This window comes from Onychomys torridus, chromosome 1 (genome assembly GCF_903995425.1).
Source record: "Onychomys torridus chromosome 1, mOncTor1.1, whole genome shotgun sequence".
Lineage (NCBI taxonomy): Eukaryota > Metazoa > Chordata > Mammalia > Rodentia > Cricetidae > Onychomys > Onychomys torridus.
Genome location: NC_050443.1, coordinates 126,287,225 through 126,306,760, shown reverse-complemented (window position 1 = coordinate 126,306,760; position 19,536 = coordinate 126,287,225). Strand labels below are relative to the sequence as shown.

The window sequence follows — 19,536 nt, the reverse complement described above, 5'->3', positions numbered from 1 at the left end:
GTAAAGCCGTTCCTTCCCTTCTTGTCACCAAGGACTTCCTATTGTTTTCTGTGATTAACAATGCAGGTGAAGAACCAGAGCTAAGCCTGCGCTTTGAGCAGAGAACAGAGTAACACAAGGCCCCACGGGTGAGGGCATGACCACCTAGAGACAGGACACCCTGGTAGCACAGCCCCATGTCAAAGCCTCCCCAGACCTCCATAGATGAGTCAGTGTGATCATCCCAGGCTCCCAGACCAAAGGCTGCACGGAGGACAAGCAGGGCTGGAAGCCAGTAGGTTCAGGAGGCCAAGGAGAGGCCAAGCTCACAGAGAGTCACACCTGGAGTCAGGCACATCCTACATGTGGACAGCAGAGCCAGGCAACGTGGTCAGCATTGAGAAACAAGTCCTCAGAGGGGACTGGGCCACTGCTACACCTTGAGGCCCTGAACTAGCCACTGCCGCCCTGGCCACCAGGAGAGACTATATCTCCTTCCAAAGACTGGTAAAGGTGACAGCTATCCTGTACCCCAAGAGTGGCTGGTACACACCATCTGAGAAGTCAAGGTCACAGAACCCCAGCCAGTACCACACACACACAAGCCACAGGTGTCCCCCACCCTCAGCCCAGCAGGGACTTGAATGTGAGATACAGAACAGTTGTCTGATAACCCAATGTTGTATTCAACTCAAAAGGCTGGGGACTGGGCCAGCAAGTGGTTCAGGGATGGTCCGGTGGGCAAAGCCACTTGTTATCAAGCCTGGAACCTGAATTCCGTCTTCAGGACGGATGTCGTGGAACCAGAGAACTGCCTCCTGTAAGATGCCTTCTAAGGGCGCACACATCTTCTGACACTAGATACACAAATAGTAGAGAAAACTTACCAACAGCCAGGTGTAGCCACAGAGGCCCCGACCACAGCCCTGGGATCTAACAGCACCCACCCAGAACAAACTACACAGGACTGTTGGAATTTGGAAAGTTTTTGTTTTCTTTTTCCCACACATTTCCGGGTTTGGGGTGTTTTCCAAGACTCAGACACATTTGTTAACAAAGAGAAAAAAAGTGGGGGAGCAGGGAGCCCATGGGCGGAGAAGTGACCCCAGCCATCCGCAGACACAGCCTCACTCCCTCCCTTCCCTGCACCTGCAGCGAGCTGGTGCCACATACCACAGCTCTAGTACCTCGGTTATTTGTTTTTAATATATATCTGCATTTGCCTTTCCCCTCCCCCCGCCCCCCCACCCCGCTCCTCCAGAGGCTTCCCAGCAATGCACGTTGCCCGGCAGCGACACACACAACAGGCCTTGACCAGGCCCAAGCCCCATCCCTGGGCGGCCCCAGGCAGGAGCTTCTCCTTTTGAGGGGACTTGGGGCACTAGGAGAATGAACCCCACTGCCCGGACCCAGCCACCCAAGCTGGGCCGCTCTGGGCCCACCCTCCCACGCCTCTTCTCCCGGCGTCTCTGGAAATCCAAAGGGAGGGAAGCAGAGGAAACAGAAATCTAAAAAAAAAAAAAGAAAGAAAGAAAGAAAGAAAGAAAAAAAGAAAGAAAGAAAAAGAAAAGAAAAGGGAAAAAAGAAAGAAGAAAAGCGGAGAGAGTGAGGAGGGTAGGTACAAGAAACACAGCAAGCCTGAACCGGGACAGGGGGCTGGGGAGGAGAAGGAAGGCAGAAGGGAGAGGGAAGAAAATCGAGGGAAATAAACGGACGGCGCAGTGGACACTTTACAAAACCCCAGCCTTCCTTCCCGCCCAGCCCCACCAAAATAAAACTACCCCCCTTAAAAAAATAAATCAACCCAGGGCTGTGAGCACGTGCCCTGCCTGACAGGCGCAGAGCTGAGAAGAACAGCCAGCCCCAGAGCTGACAGTGCGCGCCGCGGGCAGCGGGAGGGAAGGGGATGAGCACATAGTTATATTCCTTTTCTTTTTTTGCGTTTCCTCTTCGTGGGAGAAGCCTGAGGCAGCTGGGGAGAGAGTCCCCAGGTCCCCCTGCAGGGAGAGGGCCGCACCCTCCTCCCGGGCCCTCCCGGGAGGAGCAGTTGGCAGTGGGGCGCGGTGCCTGGACCGGGTGCTCAGACGTAATACTCCTTGTCTTTGTTCTTCTTGGCCTTGCTGGGCGTCTTGGGGGCAGCAGGGGCCTTCTCCTTCACCACCGCCCCATTGCTCTGGGCCGAGTTACTGATGTAATTCCGGCTCTGGTCCACTTGGTAGGAGCCCTCGTCGCGGTTGCGGTACTTGTACATGGCGTAGAGAAGGATGAGGATGCAGAGCGCCGCCGCCGCCACGATGCCCACCACCATGCCCGTGGTGCTGCTGGATTCACGGATCACCTCCACCGCGCCCGGCGGGCCGCGCTCCCCCGGCCCCGTGGGGTTGGCTGTGGGCACACGGGGGAAACCGGGGGCTGAGGTCACGCCGGGGCGCAGGGGAGGCGGCCGCCGCGGCTCGAAGGCCGTGGGGACCCCGGGCCCCAGGGGTGGGTTCTCCAGCAGTGGCTGCAGCGGGTCTCGGTGGTTCATTTTGCCCGCAGGCAGGTTGGGGGCTGGGGCGGAGGGCGCAAGGAGCACCCCGGGGGCGCCCGTGGCCCCATCTGTCCTGAGGTTGGGTCGGGGCACAGGCTTGCGGGGCGACAGGAGGGTGGTGCGGTCCGTGACCAAGGGGAAGGTGGTGTAAAAGTCCTCGTCGTCCGTGGGGGGGAGGCTGGAGTCAAAGACCTCCCCGGAGGCGAAGCCCGAGGCCTCCACGGGCTCCTCGCAGTCGCTGTCGTCGCGTTCAGCCTGGCACGGGCCCCCCGAGGACGGGCGGCGCGCGGCGGGCGGGGGCAGGGTGTCTTGGGTGGCACCCACGCCCGTGAGGAAGGGGTAGAAGGTGGGGGGCGGGGGCACGAAGGGGGAGCGGGTGGCCACGGGAGGGGGGTCTAAGGAGTCCTCCGTGATAATGGGCAATATTAACTCTCCTCCTAGAAGAAGAAAGAGAAGAGAGAAGACAGGGCGTCAGCGAGGGCCGGGGCGCGGGCGGCCGGCACAGAGAGAGAAACAACAGCCTCACACCCAAATCGGTTCAATGGCTTTGGCGGAGACTAGCGCGGGCCGGGCCCGCCCGCCAGCCGGCCGGCGCCTGCGCTTTAAGCGGGCTGCGGCTCGGATGCCCTGGGCACCCCACGCGCGGGCTCTGTGACTCTGGGTTTTGGTCTTTTTGTTTCGTCTTAAGAAACCAAACGGAACAGAAAGGAAAGGAAATTGAAAAGAAATGGAAATTTTTTTTTTTTCTACTGGTTTAAGGCTTTAAAAACATACAACAGCAGCATTTAAACAAACCTAACAACAATATCTTTTAGGGTATTTTTTTTTTCTATATATTTCTTTTTGCTTTTTTTTTTTTTTTTTTTTTTGCTTTTGTTTTTAAAAAAGAAGATAGCATACCACGGAATTCAGGCAACTTACATCAACAAATAGGCCGTGTGATTTTAGCATGAAGAAAAAAATTACAAACAGAGCTGTGTAAGCGGGTTCTCCCGAAAAAAAATAAGAAAAAACAACTTTTCCGTACAACGTTTTCTGTCTATCTGTTTGGCATCTCCCTCCCTGACTTACTCCCTGGACAGCCTGCTTCCTCCAGAAAGCTCGCTCTCCTCCCTCTCTCGAGCCCTCTTCCCCCTCATTAAACACAAGGCTAAAATTCGCACAGTGCGGGCTGGGGCTGGGAAGTGGTACCACTCGGTGGGAAAAGGAGGGTCGGTAAAGGGGGCATAGGGGGCATGGAAGGACGGTGGCAGGCCTGTGTGGGTGTGGGCTCTTGGGGAGGGGCCTGGCTATAGGGAGGGCCTTGGGGCTAATTCCCGTGGCCAAGGGAGAGGAGACTGAACGGGAATGCATGTGTGGGACAGTAGGTAGGAAGGATCAGGCACACTGAAGCTGGGTGTTGGTCAGTAGGATTTGGGGAGGTGTGGGAAGGACTGGGAGTGTGGGGGGCTGGGCGTCACATGGTTTCTGAGCTAAACCTAACTCTCCCCTTTCTTCACCCTCCACCTCTGACCCCCACTGACTTCCCCCCACCCCCTCCCCAGCACCCCCATGGACCGCCAGAACCTGGCCAGGTTATGACTGCCTCTGGCCCTCTTATTATTGTTAAAACAATAATAAAACAACGGAAAGAAGAAGAAAGCAAAAAAATAAAAGAAAATACATACACAGCCATCTGGGAGGGACTCGCTGGCTAAAATAGGGCCCATGGTAACTAAGGGGAAAGACCTTGTGGGGAGGGGTAAGTCTTCCCTTTAAGTCTGAAAACTTCAGTACCCTGGACAGAAACTGCAATTCCCATCAGCTCCCCATGGGCGGGAACTATAGCTCCCATTAGCCCTTCAGGGGGCATAAACTACAAAAACTACAACTCCCATCAGTCTCTGGGTCAACAACTATAATTCCCATCAGCCTCCTGCGCCTTTTCACTAACCAAAGCGCTCCAGGCTTCTGACCTCTGGTAGATAGAAGCTGGCTTTGAAGGTTGCCTCTGTGCTTCTCGGGAATGAAGCTGAAGACTTCCTCTCTGGTTCTACCTCCAGCTCAGCCTACACCCCATCCCTACCTGAGTGCTTCACTTGGCGTCTGCACCCACAGGTGTACACCCCTCTGTAGTAATCATCCCAGGGCTTCCACTAACAGATCCCACAGCCAGGCCAAGCCTCACATCCAGGGATTTCACTGCTCTGCCTACCCCAGCCAGAATCTGGCTGGCTCCACTTCTCATATACCTCTGCTGGCCCTTCCCATCAGCAGCTCCATCAATCTCACAGAGGCTACAGCAACACCTTGCCAAGCTTCTCGAACTGCACTTCCCATCAGCTTCCTTATATGCAAAGTTTAAAGCTCCAGAGTTCCTAGCCCACCACGGGCTTAGCCATAATGAAATGTTGAACCAAGAGCATTTGTGCAGCCAGGGCTGTCCAGTTCCACGGGTGGGAGCCAGGACCTCATGAATGCCAGGTAAAGCACTCTGGCTCTACCACTAAGTCACACCCTAGCCCTCAAATCCAGCTTCTAGTGGATGGGGACACTGAGACCTGGAGAGAGCAGAACTTCCAAGTGAGGTGAATGAATGAATTAGCCAGTCCCTTCTGTGACTCCCAGAGGCCAGGACAGGGGCCACAAAAGCCTGGACCATCACTCCCATGCCTCCAGGAGGCTGGCAAGGATGCTCACCTGAGAACCCAGGTGGAAGGCTACATGATGTGTCAACTGAATTCCTGTATGACTATAGACAAGTCCTGCCCCCACTGGGCCACAGTCCTCATCTATAAAACTAGAATACTGCCATGCATGGTGGTACATGCTCATGACACAGCACTCTGGAGGTGGAGGCAGGAAGATCAGGAGTTTAAGGTCATCCTCCGGTACCTAGCAAGCTCTGGCCAACCTAGGGTATGTAAGACTCTGTCTCAAATAACCAAAATAAGTAAAATTAGGGCAGTGAGCTTCAGGCCCAGGTTAAGCCCAACAACTCTCCATTCCCATCCACTGGCCTCCAATCTATGTGGGAATGTGGTGCGTCCTTCCATTCCCATGTTCCTCCCATTTCCAGTGTCTGCATCCCTGCACAAGGGCAAATTCAGCTCACAGGAAAGCTCCTGGCCCTTCAAGTAGTGACATCATGGGCCTAATCATAGCAGGTTCTCCTCCCTACATGAATCCTAAGCTCATCCGGGTCCTCTCTGCTCACCCACCACTACCTGCTGTCTCCTAACCTTTGCCTTCTATTCAGAACAGGCTCCCTATGGATAGCTCACACATGCTCAGAATCCAGCCCATGCCTCATCTTCCAGGCTGACTCCAGTAGATGCCCTCTGCTCCTGGTGCCTCTGACTCTGTCTCCCTACTCTGTCTTGGAGGCTCAAGTTTGGCTCACTGCCTGGGAAGGCCCAAAGGCCTGAGTCCCATCTGTCAATCTTACTAGCAGCCAGCAGAGCCTGGCACGGAGCTGAGGTCCTTCTGCTCTTCGAGGGGAAGTGAATGACAAGTCCCCTGGCACTCCCTCTGAGGTGGGCCAGTTACTTGGGAGAGCATGGAGCACCTTTCATGGTCTCAGTTTGACACATGGTCTCCTGTTCCACCATCTCGGACCACAGGCACCGCTGAGAGATAACCCTGACACTGCTTCCTCCCTGTCCTCAGGCCCTGTTTCCACCCTCTCCTGGCCCTGCTTTCCACCTTTTCCATCTTAGACTGAGTTACCATTGCCCTCAGGAACTCCAGGGTCAAAGCTTCCCCTGACCTGGCTTATGATCCTCAACCAGTTGGCCGTTGCTAGGGACACAGTGAGGTGTCATTTCTCATCCCTAGAGTGCAGCTCGTCAGAATGACCAGGACACAGACCTTGGCTCTTTACTAACCTGTTGCCTCACACTGAGTGAGGGCCTGGACCATACATACCCTGCCCAACCTGTGGCCTTCCCACAACCATTTCCCCCAGCCCACCAGTCCTTGAGACACACAGACTTTCTAGATCTCCCGCCTCCAGGCCCCACGGCCTCCTCTGACTCCTTTTTCAGTCTCAGCCTTATCCCTGCAGCCCCCATTCCCTTGGGGCTCTTCCAGCTTTCCTCTGTCCATGGTCTGCAGCCATACCTCCCATGATACCACCAGCACTCTTTGCATAGCACCGTCTTTCTCCGATGCTACTTCCTCTGTGCCTGACACCCTCACACAAACCTTTTCCAAAGTGATAGGCCACAGAGAGTCTCGCGTGGCTTTCCCACATCACCTTCATTAAACCTGGATTATGAGGCACTGGAGTCATATCAATGTATGGGCTTCCCTGGGGCACTGGTCCAGGAAAGATCTAGAAAACTCACCCTGGGGAGGAGTCAGGGCCCGAGCAAGGGAGGACACCTCAGAGGTTTCTCACTGGGTTGGTCCCACTGCTGGCCCTCCCACTGAGCTTTTGAGCAAGGGGAACACTAAGGGTGACTCATGATGTTGAGGGTCCTGTGATCAGCTCTGCATCACTGGCAGACTAATGGGAGACAGTGGCCCCAGAAGCCACCAGACTCTGTGAGGACACCAGGCAGCCCCGAGCTCCTCCCTCACTTCTGGCAGCTGCAGCAATTGCAAAATACAGGTGCATGCTTATCAAAGCTGCAGCACACTCACCCTCTGCTTTTCTCTTCCCAAGGAAATAGAATTTCAATGCGCCTTAAGCCCACTCGCTAGAGAAGTCCACTCTGATTGGGCACCAGCAGCCATTCCCAAGCAGTTCTTCTATCTCAACACTCCCCTTTCTAGGGCACTCACAGAAAGCAAGCCGAGTTCTTTCAACCTTTAAGGTACAGAAGCCTTGAAGAGACATCTACCCATGAAGCTCTGTGCAGTGGCTCCTACCTGTTAATTCCATTACTCGGGAGGCTGAGGCAGGAAGATCACCACGAGTCCATGAGTTTGAGGCCAGCCTAAGCTATAATGTGGGACCCTGTCTAAAAAAAATCTACCTATGAACCCCAATTTCTATCCAGTCAAGATATGTCTACCCCATAGAAGAGTCTGGACCTGAGGTTCAGAGTGTACCAGGCTAAGCCATCTACTGGCTAAGACCCCATCTACCAGTGCTGAGGGCCCTACCCAAGCTGGGTGGGACAAGACAGTCAGCATTTTAGTGGATTAGGAGAAAAGGCAGCCCTTATACATGGACACAGCTTTGTAGGTCCATGACTTGGCAAGTCACATGTCCACAATATTGATAAAAGCCACCTTCTTCTTGGTGAACACAGCCCAACTCAGGGCCCAGGATACATTGCTAAGCAAGCAGAGCACTGGCTAGATTCCATCCCTACTCACCTGTTGGAGCAGAGAAGTATGCCACTGTGGGCTGTAGCCTGAAGGATGGTATCCCTCCGCACCTGCAACACCAGCATGGCAAGGGCGGAGGCCAGAGTGGCTTCAGGATCAGAGAAAGTGAGCTACTCAACAGGAGGGTATGTGCACGTGTATGTGAGCACACACTCAGGTGCATACCCCCTATGAAGGTGTATGTTTCTACATCGATGAGCATAAATTCCTAAGGACATCAACCTTCATGGATCTGAGATACCTATGTGTATGTCAGTGAGTGTGAACAGATGTATGCATGAGAATGGGTCTCTCATGTCTGCTGCCTCTGAGGCATGGGTTTTGTGTATATGCTGTGTGAATGTGTCCCTCAGAATATGCAAGCAAAACACCATGGCTCTGAGCACAAGCAGTATACTACCCCATAAAATAAATTCCTTCTGAACCTTGACATCTAGACTACATTTCCCAGCATCCCTAGCAATCGAGTATGGCCCAATTGCTGAGTATTAGACCCTGTCCAGTTCTTTGTCCCTTACAGCCTCCTATGCTCCATCCTCCACACTAGGTACTAGAGATGGAGTGAATGTGGATTCCTAGTGTGACTTCTGGGCAGAGCCCAAGGAAGGTACATCTGAGTGAGAAAGTTCTCTTGTATTAACCACTAAGGTTCAGGGCTTATCTGTTACAGGGACAAGTGTTATACAGGCTTTGAACCCTGAAATGGATGTCATGGTAACAAAATTTCATGGCATTCAAGTGACAATACAAGGAAAAGCTAGGAGGCAAGAAAGATGAAGACCCACACCCCACTGTGGCAAAGATTTGGTACAAACATTGCCCTTGCCAACGTGCTGAGGCTGGGGTGCCAAGGGAAGGTTGAGGATAGGGCCCGGGATCATCAGCTCTAACTCCTCTTCTGGTAACATGTAACAACCTAGATTCCACAAGAATTGGTTGTCTTGCAGGCAGGGAGGGAGGGAGGGAGGGAAGACAATAACCCTGAGGGGTGATTCCCGCAGAGATTGGGAGAGCCGTTGCTCCCAGGCCCCCCAGAGCAAAGATCAAAAGGGGCTGTAGGGTCAATGAGAGAGACCTTCTTAGCTAAGTGAGGGTCTTTTTCTGCCCAAGGATTTAGGAGTGATCTCTCCACCCACCATTTAAAGGGTCCTCAAGACAGTTACGGCACTGTGAAGAAGGCAGGAACAGAGAAACAAGTGAAGACATGGGGGTGGAGAGAGAGCTTGGGGGAGGGCTGTGATGTGGCTGCTGTGATTAAGCCTGGGAACCACCAGAGATGCACAAGCTGGTGTGGGATGTCTGCACTTACACGCAGCCAAGGAGAACATTTCTCCCAAAACCCACTTCTGAAAGGCCATGGAGAAAAAGGATGGAGACATTCTGCCCAGCAGAGCAGCAGCCCAAAGCCTCCCCGAAGGGCAGAAGCAGTTTTTACTGGAGACCCTGTCCTTTCCACTGCCAGAGCAAAGCCTGCCGGCCTAGCAAAGCATGGATTTCCTCCTCTGGGCTCAGGCGTGTGTGCTCTGTGCATGAAAACGACCCCAGGCAACACATGTGGTGCCTGGCTTTCCTGATCCCCACATCTCTGTGGAGGTAGGAGTGGGTAAGGTCTTGCTATATACTCCAGGTTGACCTTTGAACTTGCAACCCTGTTGCCTCCACTCCCGGAGTGCTAGATTATAAGTGCCCACCACTACACCCAACATCTTTTCTTTCGTGAATGAGCTTTTGTTGTAGGGTCTGCCTCTGCAGAACCACTGTACTTTAGGGATATGTTGGAAGAAGTGAGATAAATGATCACTTCAGTTCAGTTTGAGACCAGAGGAGGCAGGTCTGAGTGGATGGGAGTAAGCCACCATCCCCCACAAACAACCTCTTGGCGTAAGACTTTCGTCATTCTTGGAGTGGCACTAGGGGACATTCTGAGACAGAAGGTAAAATGAAAAAGATCCTTGGTGACCTGACAGTCACCAGACTTAAGCAAAACATTCTCTACTGGCCCCCAAATCTGTATGTGCTTCTACATAGGAGTACAATAAGGTGTTGGCTCCTGGCTTTCTCAGAAGCTCAGCTGTGGTCCCGAGATTGAGCTCCAAGTTTGGAACATAATGTGAGCTGAAGAGCCTCTCCAGGCCATCCATGGAAACCTCCCGCTTCTGATCCCTCGCTCATTCCTGCACCTTGAGAAGTCATGAGTTAAAGATAACATGGCCACAAGACGGAAGGAGACCAGGGCCCCCGTCATTACCAGAGCAGCTTCCATCAGTCAGAAGCATCGTTTGTAACTCATGGGAAAGAGACTAGAGGGCTCTGTTAAACCACAGAGGCTGAGGAGTGCAGGTTATAGCAAACTAGCGTCACTCTGGAAGCTCCAGGAATCCGGACACATGCTTCTGAGTATATGACCAAATGTGTGCACCTGTGGGGTGAAGCCAGCAATATGCCTCTGAGGGTCTCATTCCTGCATGGGTGACACTGAGGAGGGGTGTGTGTAGAATAAATGCATGGTGCTAGTGTTCACCTGGCACATGAACCTGTGTGCATAGGAAGGTTTGTGTTTCCATGCTCCTAGCCATGTGTCCCCAAGCACATGTGCGTATGTCCCTACAAAACTGGGTGACCCTGAGCATGTTGGTGTGCCCTTGTGGGTATGAATGGCTGTATACATACCCCTTGGAATGAACACACAGCAGACACTGTTCTGGATTGGCTCTGAGTGTGCATATGCCCTACAGGTCTGCAGATAAGTGTGTGCTCATCTGTATGTCACAACATGGGTACCACTGAGTACACAGATACACCTGTGTCTGTGAGCAGTTGTGTGGGCCACTTTAGGTCCAAGTGTGTGTGTGTGTGTGTGTGTGTGTGTGTGTGTGTGTGTGTGTACATGCACTCGCACCTCTTTGGGAGTCTGAGTGAATGTGGACATACTTCTGTATGGATCAACATGTATGTCTCTGTGGAGAATGTATAGACATGTATATATCTGTGAAACTGAGTGTGTGTATGTACATATGCTTCACAAGGTCTCTGTATAAATGTGTGTGTGTATGTGCATGTATGGATATGCTTCTCAAGGTCCCCTCTCTTGAGGACAATGTGGAAGGGGTGCATGTCTATGAGGCTAAATAAATGTATACATGTGCATAGACTTCTGGGTCCTGAGCACTCACACCCCCTCTGACAACATGTACCCAAGCTCCTTTGATCTTAGTATATATTCACACCTCCATGTGTAGAGACCCCTTTTGTGGAGACAAACATGTGGGTCCATGTGTACCTCCCTCTACAGAATGACATATGCATTTTGGTGAGTGTGCACGGACAGAGATATGACACCTGTGCACACAGACATGAGGGGCACATCTATGGATACATGTGTATGCAAGCTTCCATGAGTATGAGCAATTGTGTTCATGCCTGAACACGAATGCCGTGTCTGTGGTTAGGAAACATGTGAGCATCTGGAAGTCTGAACATATATGAAGGACTGTGGTCTGTACACATATGTGACCAAATACTGCACAAGTATCTCAGTCCACAGTCATATGCCTTTGTGAACTGAGCATGGATGTATAACCCTGAATTCAAGGACATGTCACAAGGCATGTGCCTCTGTGAGTGTGAGCACAGGTGAGCATACACACAAAGATCTGAACACACAGTGCATGCCCAGAGTATATGATGTATGAGGAGGTTTTCTGGCTCAGAGCATGTCTGTATCATCAACAGATGTGAGCACGTGATAGCTGCCTCTGGGTTTAAGCATGTGTTTCCACACTGCCCTGAGTGTAAGGGACCTGGGTGGGTTTAAGGCTCACAGTGCTGAGTGCGGGAGCCTTTTTGCAGCTGAGCATGTACAGATATGACTCTCGGGGGCTGAGCAGGTGAGCAGCTGTGAGTCTAGGCACCTCTAGATGTTCCGGAAGCTCTAAGCATATACATGAGACACTCAGTGGCTCTGGTACACAATATGCTTCCTGGGACTGCGTACACTGTGCAGCTTTGTGTTTCTCTGGATTTCTCAGGGGTGTCCATGGATTTCAGGGCATCCGAGCACAGATATGACTCTAAGCATCTATGTGCCTCTGTTGATCTGGGTATAAATACCATGCGCTTTACATGGTGTGTGTGTGTCTGTGTGTTTGTGTGTCTGTGTCTATGTAGCAATATGTGAGCTTCCAGGCAATGTGTAATTGTGTATGCACGGGTGTATGTGTGTTTATTCCTGGTCAGAGCACATGCATGTGCATATGGATATATATCTCTGTGGATATGTCTTTGTGTTCTTCCTCTGTCTCAGGGGTACAAAGTCCACAGTCCTTCGGGGGCCAGGCTGGAAATACAATGTGTGGGCAGGACAGCTGGGCCAGCAAGGGTGGTGTGTCACATTACCAACTGTAGGTGTGTGTCCCTTAAACTCCCACTAGGGAAAATTCTAATAATACTCTGTGTGACTGAACCTCCAGCCCTGAGAGAAATAATGTGCTAGATGACAGATTCACTCAGCAGGGAAGAGAACAGGCTCTGGGGTCTGTGGAGGGGCTGAGTGAAGGGAAGGGATTCGGGGGAGGGGCGGACAGGCCAAACAGTGATGATCCCAGGGCCCACACGCCCACCCAGGGATGAAGCTCTGAAAGTGGGGGAGGGTAGGCACAGTTAGGGTCAGGCTCTGGACAGCCTGTCACTAGCCCAGCACCTGGTGCTCTGCCAGAAAAAGCTCCCTTATCCTGGGGCCCCAAAGCAGACTAACTGGAGAGGCCAGGATGAGATGGGCAGGGGAACATGGTCCAGGCCAGCCTGGGTACCCAGAAGTAATCTTGACCCCTGCCTGGCTTCCCATGGGCAGATGAGGACTGTAGACATTTCAGAGCTATGGATTAGCATGGTGTAGGTGAGCTGCCCTTGGCACTCCATGGTCCACTCCACCCTGCCTCTTGGACTTATTTGCAAAGCTGGGCCAGACACCAGCCCTCTCTACTCCCAGCCTCCAGTCTTCCTTCTCCTCCATTATCTTTCCCTCACATGGTGGATCTTTTTTTAAAGAATGGCACAGTGGCCAGTGATCTCTGGGAGCCCTGACTTGGGGGCAGCTGACCCATCCACTTCAGGTCCACTTTACCGTTTTGGTCTAACAAAGCCTGAAATGGTTCAGGATACCAGAGAGCACACTGTAGGTCATGCCCAGGCTTCTAGATAGCCTCTGGGCTGGAACATCAGACCCTCCAGGGTGTGTCCCCGGACAACCTGCTGTGTGTATGTGTGTGTGGCACATCTCTGTGTGGTGTGCTGTGGCTCTGCAGAGTTGAGGGAGAACAGAAATCTATCGCCACAGAGTTTATGTTCCAGAATGAAAGGTGAGGCTGCACCCCTTCCCCATGGCATTGTCCCAACCCAGAGCTCTCACAGGTCATTCTTTGCAGCCATTTATGGCAAACTGGCTGTGGGAATCCCCAGCCACTGCCTATAACTTTGGTGGATTAGACAGTGCTGAAAGGTGCTGTAGGCAGACTCTGCCTCATGCCCAAAGTGTCCCCAAAGCAAAGAGATGGAGGGGTGGCTCCCAGAAGAGGGCCTCCTGCAGAGGAGGGCATCTGCTTCCAGACACATGGGCCCTGAGCTTTGGACAGAAAAGTCTTTCCTGCCCAGCAGTTGGCACCTCCCATGAGTGCCCTGGTACAGGACCACAGAACAACCCCACTCAGCTCTGGACTACTGAGGAAGAGAGGGATAGATGGAAGGGCATCAGCCTGTGGGTATGGGGGTCTCCACTCCTGGTCTGTGACCAGGACCCCCAGGCTCCACTGTCTATGATTCTACACTATCTACCCACACTCTAACTGGGTGGCAGCTTGTCCTCAGCTTCAATGTCTCTTCTGGAGCTGGTAGGCCCTCTAGACCCCTACCCCAGGTCAGAGTCACAGCCCTTCTTCATCCCTGCATGCACCTGCCTCAGCCTTGCTGAAACCTCTAGTCCAGCTGCCACCCTAGAAGGTAATGTAGAGAAGTTTCTGGGAAGCCAAGTTGTCCTCTCCACTCCTCTGGGTTCATTCAGGCTGTAGCCAAGGCCTGTGCCCCCAGCTGGGAGCTCCCACCAGCCACACCCAGTCCTTTCTCCAGTCCTGCTGCCAGCCCCCAGTGCCCACCTCCCACTGTTCAGTCACTGCCAACCTGCTCAGATGAGCAGCCCGACAACCACTGGGCCACCCTACTCTTATGCTCTCAGCCAGCATGCCAAGCTCCCTCCCAACTTGCTTGGCTGCTTTCTGAAGCTGTAGCCTTGGCTCCAGCCAGCAACATTAAGCAGAGTACCTGTGCCACCACTCCGGAAACCCTTCCCCATAGCTTGTTCTCCTACAGCCCTTCTCAAGCTAGGATCTCCCCAGGGGGACTGCATGTCTGGCCTAAGGGGCATCTTCACGTAGTGCAATGCCAGATATAGAGGTTCCTTGCAGTAACTGTCCTCCTTGGCCTGGCAACCTGGGGGCCCTTTCAAGAACAGCAGATAAGTCCCTGAGGCTGAGCAGGAGGTCAAGAGAGGGCCAACAAAGAGTGGCCAAGGGAGCGCCAGTCTTCAGGGTTGATGGGAGTTGTAGTTCTGGACCTGAGGGCTGATGGGAGTTGTAGTTCCCCCACCTCCCGTTCCAGGCCTAATGGGCGTTGCAGTTCCTCATGTTCCTACAGCCACGTCTCCCTCTTTGCTCCAAGTTCCTCTCGGCTCTCCACCCCTAGTAGCCCAGGCTAAAGACTTTACTATCTCAAAGGATGGGACAGCAAAAGGCACCTTGACAGAGGACATGTGAGGGGCCTGGGGTCTTCTAAGTTACAACGGGACTGCAGGAGAAAGATAAAGCCTGCAGCACACCCTGGGCTGGGGCCAGGTGGCAGACAGTCGCCCCCCTCCCCAGCAGCGTCACGGGGGGCCCGGGGCAGGGGAGGGGGGAAAGGCACTCACCAGTACTAGGCTCACACTCCTCCAGGTCCTCGTCATCACTCGGACACTCAGCCGAGGCCACCAGGAGGTCATCTGTGTTCTGGGGGGATAAGAGGTGGAGTAGGGAAAGAGAGGGTTCCAGGGGTGAGCGGATCCCACAGTGGCTTCCCAGGATGCGGGGCAGCCCAGAAAAGAGGCCCAAGGCTGGTTCTCCTGCCATTTGTTGAATGACTGGGCCTCTCAATGTCGCAGGCTAAAGGATACTAAACAGAGCCAGCCTGTGGTCCCTCTGGCCCTCAAAGATCAGACAGCATGTGCTCAGTCCTTTACGCTGGGGAGCCAGGCGATGGGATGCCACACGTGGGCCACAAGGTGCATACCAGGGGTCCAGGGTGCCTGGGACAGGGGCAAGGTGTATGGAAGAGGCTCAGGCACAGAGGGAGGGGGCTCCATAGACAGGGGGGATCAGGGTCTGGAGAGTTCCCCATCTCCAGCTTCCCCACCCCATCACCTCTCATCTTTCCCAACCCCCTTCCACAGGGAGAACCGGGCTCCGCACAATAATTAGGGCTATGGTTGCCATGACAACAGGAGTCGACTTTGTCAGCATTTTCTCCCCTCCTGATTGCAAAGAAAGAGGATCCCTGAGACAGTGAGCCTGAGGGGGAGGGGAGACCCAAAGTCCAGGAAGGAAGGGAGGCCGGGAGACTTCAGATCTGGAGAGAGCCAGGGTGAGAAGGTCCTGTCCTGCTGCTCCCCAGCTTCCACTTCAGACCCAACAGCCCTTGACCAAGGACAAAGTCATGGATTCCTACCCGTCTTCCTCCTTGACCTCCGTCTTTGCTGGCCACCCCAGTGTCTCTCTGGAGCCGACCACTCTCCTTCCCACATGGCTAGTCTGCCCACCCTCTTCTACTAAGATCAGATGTGATTTGGAGGACCTGGAGGGCAGGTAGCTAGCCCAGGCCTTCTTCTTAGGGCTCCCCACTCCCTAGAGAAAGCCCCTGGGCATTCAGATCCCCCAGATTTCTAGACACTGAAGACAAAGAGGGAGCCTTATAGCTTGTCTCTCTCTCTGCTAGCCAGCCCAGCCCCAGGATTCCTGCAGGACAGACTGACAAGAAAGAAGAGCCCAGAACCCAGCAAGCCCAGCCCTAAGAGAAGCTGAAGACAGACTGGAGTGGAGGAGACATGTCCTCATGGACACCCCAAGATTCTTCTGGGCCTGTAGGCTCAACAGCCAAGGCTATAACACTTGGGGAAGACAGACAGAAGTACTGTGGAGCTGAGGTGGCCTAGCTAGGACACCGTGACGGGTACAAGCACTCCATAAGCATTGGTGACAGTTAGGGAACCTAGCTGCTAGGCAGTCCCATACATCCCAAAAGCCAGGCCTGCCTGCTCCTCAGAGCTGTGTTTCCTTGCCAGACTCCAACCAGACCCAGGGAGGTCCTGAGCTGGCAGACAACTGTGTGTGTAGAAAAAGCACAAGGAACTCTGCACCGCCATTCAGAACACACTCAAAGGAGGAGGCAGAGGCCCACCACGTTGAGGCGCTTGGTGCTCGCTCCAAGTCACGTGCGGAAGATATGTGAATGCAGAGGACTTATAGTCTTGCCCTCTAACCAACAGAGACTCCAGCACAGGGAGAGGCTGCTCCTTGCCTCTACCAGCCTCTGGAGAGGGGCTGCCCACTCTGGGAGACTGCATGTCACCCCTCCAGTGTGTCATCTTGGCCCATGATGCCACCATCCTACTCCAGTTGGTCCACTAAGCTCTGGCATGGTTACCCTCTTCACTATTCCCTCAGTCTTCATCCAGACTTCCCTTCTCCTGGCTAGGGTGGGTAGGCTTCTCCAGTTGACCGCCCTCAACTCTGGACCCCCTAGAAACAGTGGTTACCCCCCTATGGTCAATATCTCTGATTACCATGTGAAGGCCTCCTTCCCCTAAACCATCACCATGACAACAAGGTCCGACCAAGCTAGCTCCAGAACCACCCCACCTCCAAAGCCCCTCGGACCTTCCCAGACCCAGAAGGGGGTCTCACCTGGGTGGTGCTGTCCCTCATTGTGGGGGAGCGGCCCCGGCGAGTGGTGGTGGTGGCCATGGTGGTGGTGGTCTCCATGATGGTGGTGGCCATGTCAGCCAGCAGGGTGGTGGCAGTGGTCTCCGCACTGAGCAGCACGGAAGGCCCTTCCCCTACTAGGCGTAGGTGCCCTTCGGTCCGCACGTTGGGGTCGCTCTCGGCGGCCAGCGCCAGTACCTTGAGCCCATTGTAGTAGAGGCCGGACACCTGGCCCTGGAAGGGGCGGCCCTGATCCCGGCCCCCAATCTTGATGGCAGCCTGGCTGTTGAAGATGGTCAGCTGGCGTCCTGAGGGTTGAGGATGGGGGTGGGTGGGGCAGGCAGAGGAGAGGCAGGCAGTCCAGGTAGGCCAGGAAGGGACGGGAGGGTGGAGAGAGCAAGGGAAGGAGAGTGGAAGCCAGGAGGAGGCCAGCGTGTGGATGGGGAGGAATGAGGGAGAGGCAGACAACCAAGGGAAAGTCCTTGTTAACCAGAGCCCCTAGCCCGGCACGTGGGACCCCCACAGGAAAGGGCCGCCAGGACACACATGGGCCGGGAAAGGGAGCCTGGTCATCCCCTGTTCCCACCATGCACATGCCTCTCTGTCTGCACCTGTCCCCGCTTCTGACCCCACCCTGGGGCGATCACCCTCTTCCTTTGCCTTTACTTCCATCCCACCTTCCCTCGCTGCTCCCCCAAACATCCCACCCAGCGTCCAGCCCCAAGCCATGGTGTCCTCCTCCGAGGCAGTAGACAGTGACGACAGCAACAGGGGCAGGACAGAGTCCTGCCAGGCCAAGGTGGAGTTGGTGAGTGTGAGCAGAGGAAGCAGCAAGATGAGGGGCAGAGAGTGTGGGTCTGCTCCGGGCTGGCCCCACCCATAAGTGCCCTATGACGCTGGCCAGGCTGCCTAGCTTCTCCTTCCCTGGTGAGCACAGTCCTTCCCCCAGTATGGACGTGCAAGCCCAGATAAGGAAAATGTTAAAGGGACCTCGCTTCGCTCGCTGACAGCCAATAAAACTGCTCCAGCTCCAACCTGGCCCTGCGTTTGGCAGTGTTAGATACCTCTCAATGGCCCCTGCAGGGAGCTTGGCTGCTTGCTTTGGTTTTAGTGGACCTGGGGGGTCAGTTTAACCCTCTGAGTTTGTTGTTTTGGTTTGGTTTTTTAGAAAAGATATTTATTATTTTTAAGTTTAGATTTAACTTTGGTTTTGATGTTATCGGGGAGGGGCAGATGGAGTACAATTTGCCCCTCTCTCCCATGGACTCAGCTGCTTTCATTTAAGACCTGCCTTAGCCCTTGTTAGCCTCAGGTTAGTGCCTCGTTAGAGATCTGGTTTAGAGTTAGAAACTTGTCAGCCTGCCCCCCAAGCCTGGGCTGAGACAGTCCAACGTGTGACCCATCTTCTCCCTAGAAACAGACTCTCCAGGACTCCCAAACATCTGTCCAGCCAAGGATGTGTCACTAATGTGTCTCCACAGGCCCCCCACTCAAACTCTCCTCCCCCAGCACCCCTCCTACTGTGTGTTCAAGTAAAGACCCCCCTCCAACAGCCCTGCTTCCTCACAGATGGCTGAGTCCTGCCCACGAAGGCAGAGCGCCACTGCGTAAGCGCTGCTGCGTAAGAATTATAAGGAAAACAAAGGAGAGAAGGGTCCTAAGGGCCAGATGAGGTCTCCAGTAAGCAGATTCCTTTCCAGAAAGTCTTCTCAGAGCCTTTACAAAACTAATGTACATGTGGACTTCCAAAAGGAGGAACCAATTCCATCGCAAACCCGTTTGACTACAGGTCTCTTTACGGCTTCCCCTGGAACTGCCACTCCAGACATGTTTTGGAAGTAGGAAATGGAGCCATTCCATAAACATTTATTGAGCCCCTGCTGTATCCCAGCAACTGACAATAAAATATTCCCTCCAAGAACGCCCAGCCCTGCCCTAGACTGGCTTACTCCTCATTCTTTTCGTGGTACCAGTGGAGTGGGCTAAGCAAGACCAAGGAGAGGGCTGGGTTCACAGGGCCAGGACGGCTAAAGTCCACACCAAAAGTGAGTTCCTCCTTCTCTTCATTTTCCAGAAGAGTAAACGCAAGCGTAAAGAGAAGACGTGACTGTCACTTGTAGAAGGCTAAGGAGCTCTTCCCTTTTTCGGGCCCCAGGTTGTCTTCTAACAGCTCTCCCAACTAACCCAGGGTGGGGGTGGATGGGCATCACAGTTGTCCGTCTCAGCCCAGGCTCCTCCCTTGGCCTCTCTGATTCTAGGAGGGGAGGGTGGGTAAAGGGGTAAAGGAGCCCCTGCCCCCACCTGCCATGAATGCCTCAAAGGGTTAAAGTTCACCCCACTGGAGAGAGCAGCCCAGTGTGGCTGGGGGCTGCAGGTTTTAGCGATGTCTGTTACAGTCCCTTTAACGTTTTTGTCCTGCTGTGGGTTTATCACATCTGGTTATCAGCGTGTTTAGACCCCATGGATCAGGGGCTGGAAGTTACATTGGGGGATTTTATTGGGGGAGTCCCATGGACATTTAAAGCACAGTAGTTATCATCTGGTTAAGTGGGGGTTTTAGCACTTCCACTCCCCACTAGAGTTTAGCCTTAGAGGTACAGAGCTCGCCCCTCCTCCAACGGGAATAACATGGCTGTGCCCTTGGCCCCCAAATTCTCCTGGTGACAAGAGGCCTTCTCTCCCTCACAGCAGTACCTCACTTTCCAC

At 53.8% G+C, this 19,536-nt stretch overlaps 1 protein-coding gene across 1 annotated transcript in view; it reads right to left on the bottom strand.

The window, feature by feature from the left end:
• Positions 1–1,529: 1,529 nt before the first annotated feature.
• Positions 1,530–19,536, bottom strand: part of Nrxn2 (neurexin 2) — a 112,296-nt gene continuing 94,289 nt past the window's right edge. Inside the window, 3 exon segments of the mRNA XM_036203108.1 lie at positions 1,530–2,946; positions 14,784–14,862; positions 16,813–17,138. Of these exon segments, the coding sequence (XP_036059001.1) occupies positions 2,060–2,946; positions 14,784–14,862; positions 16,813–17,138 (1,292 nt within the window). The 3' untranslated portion in view covers positions 1,530–2,059.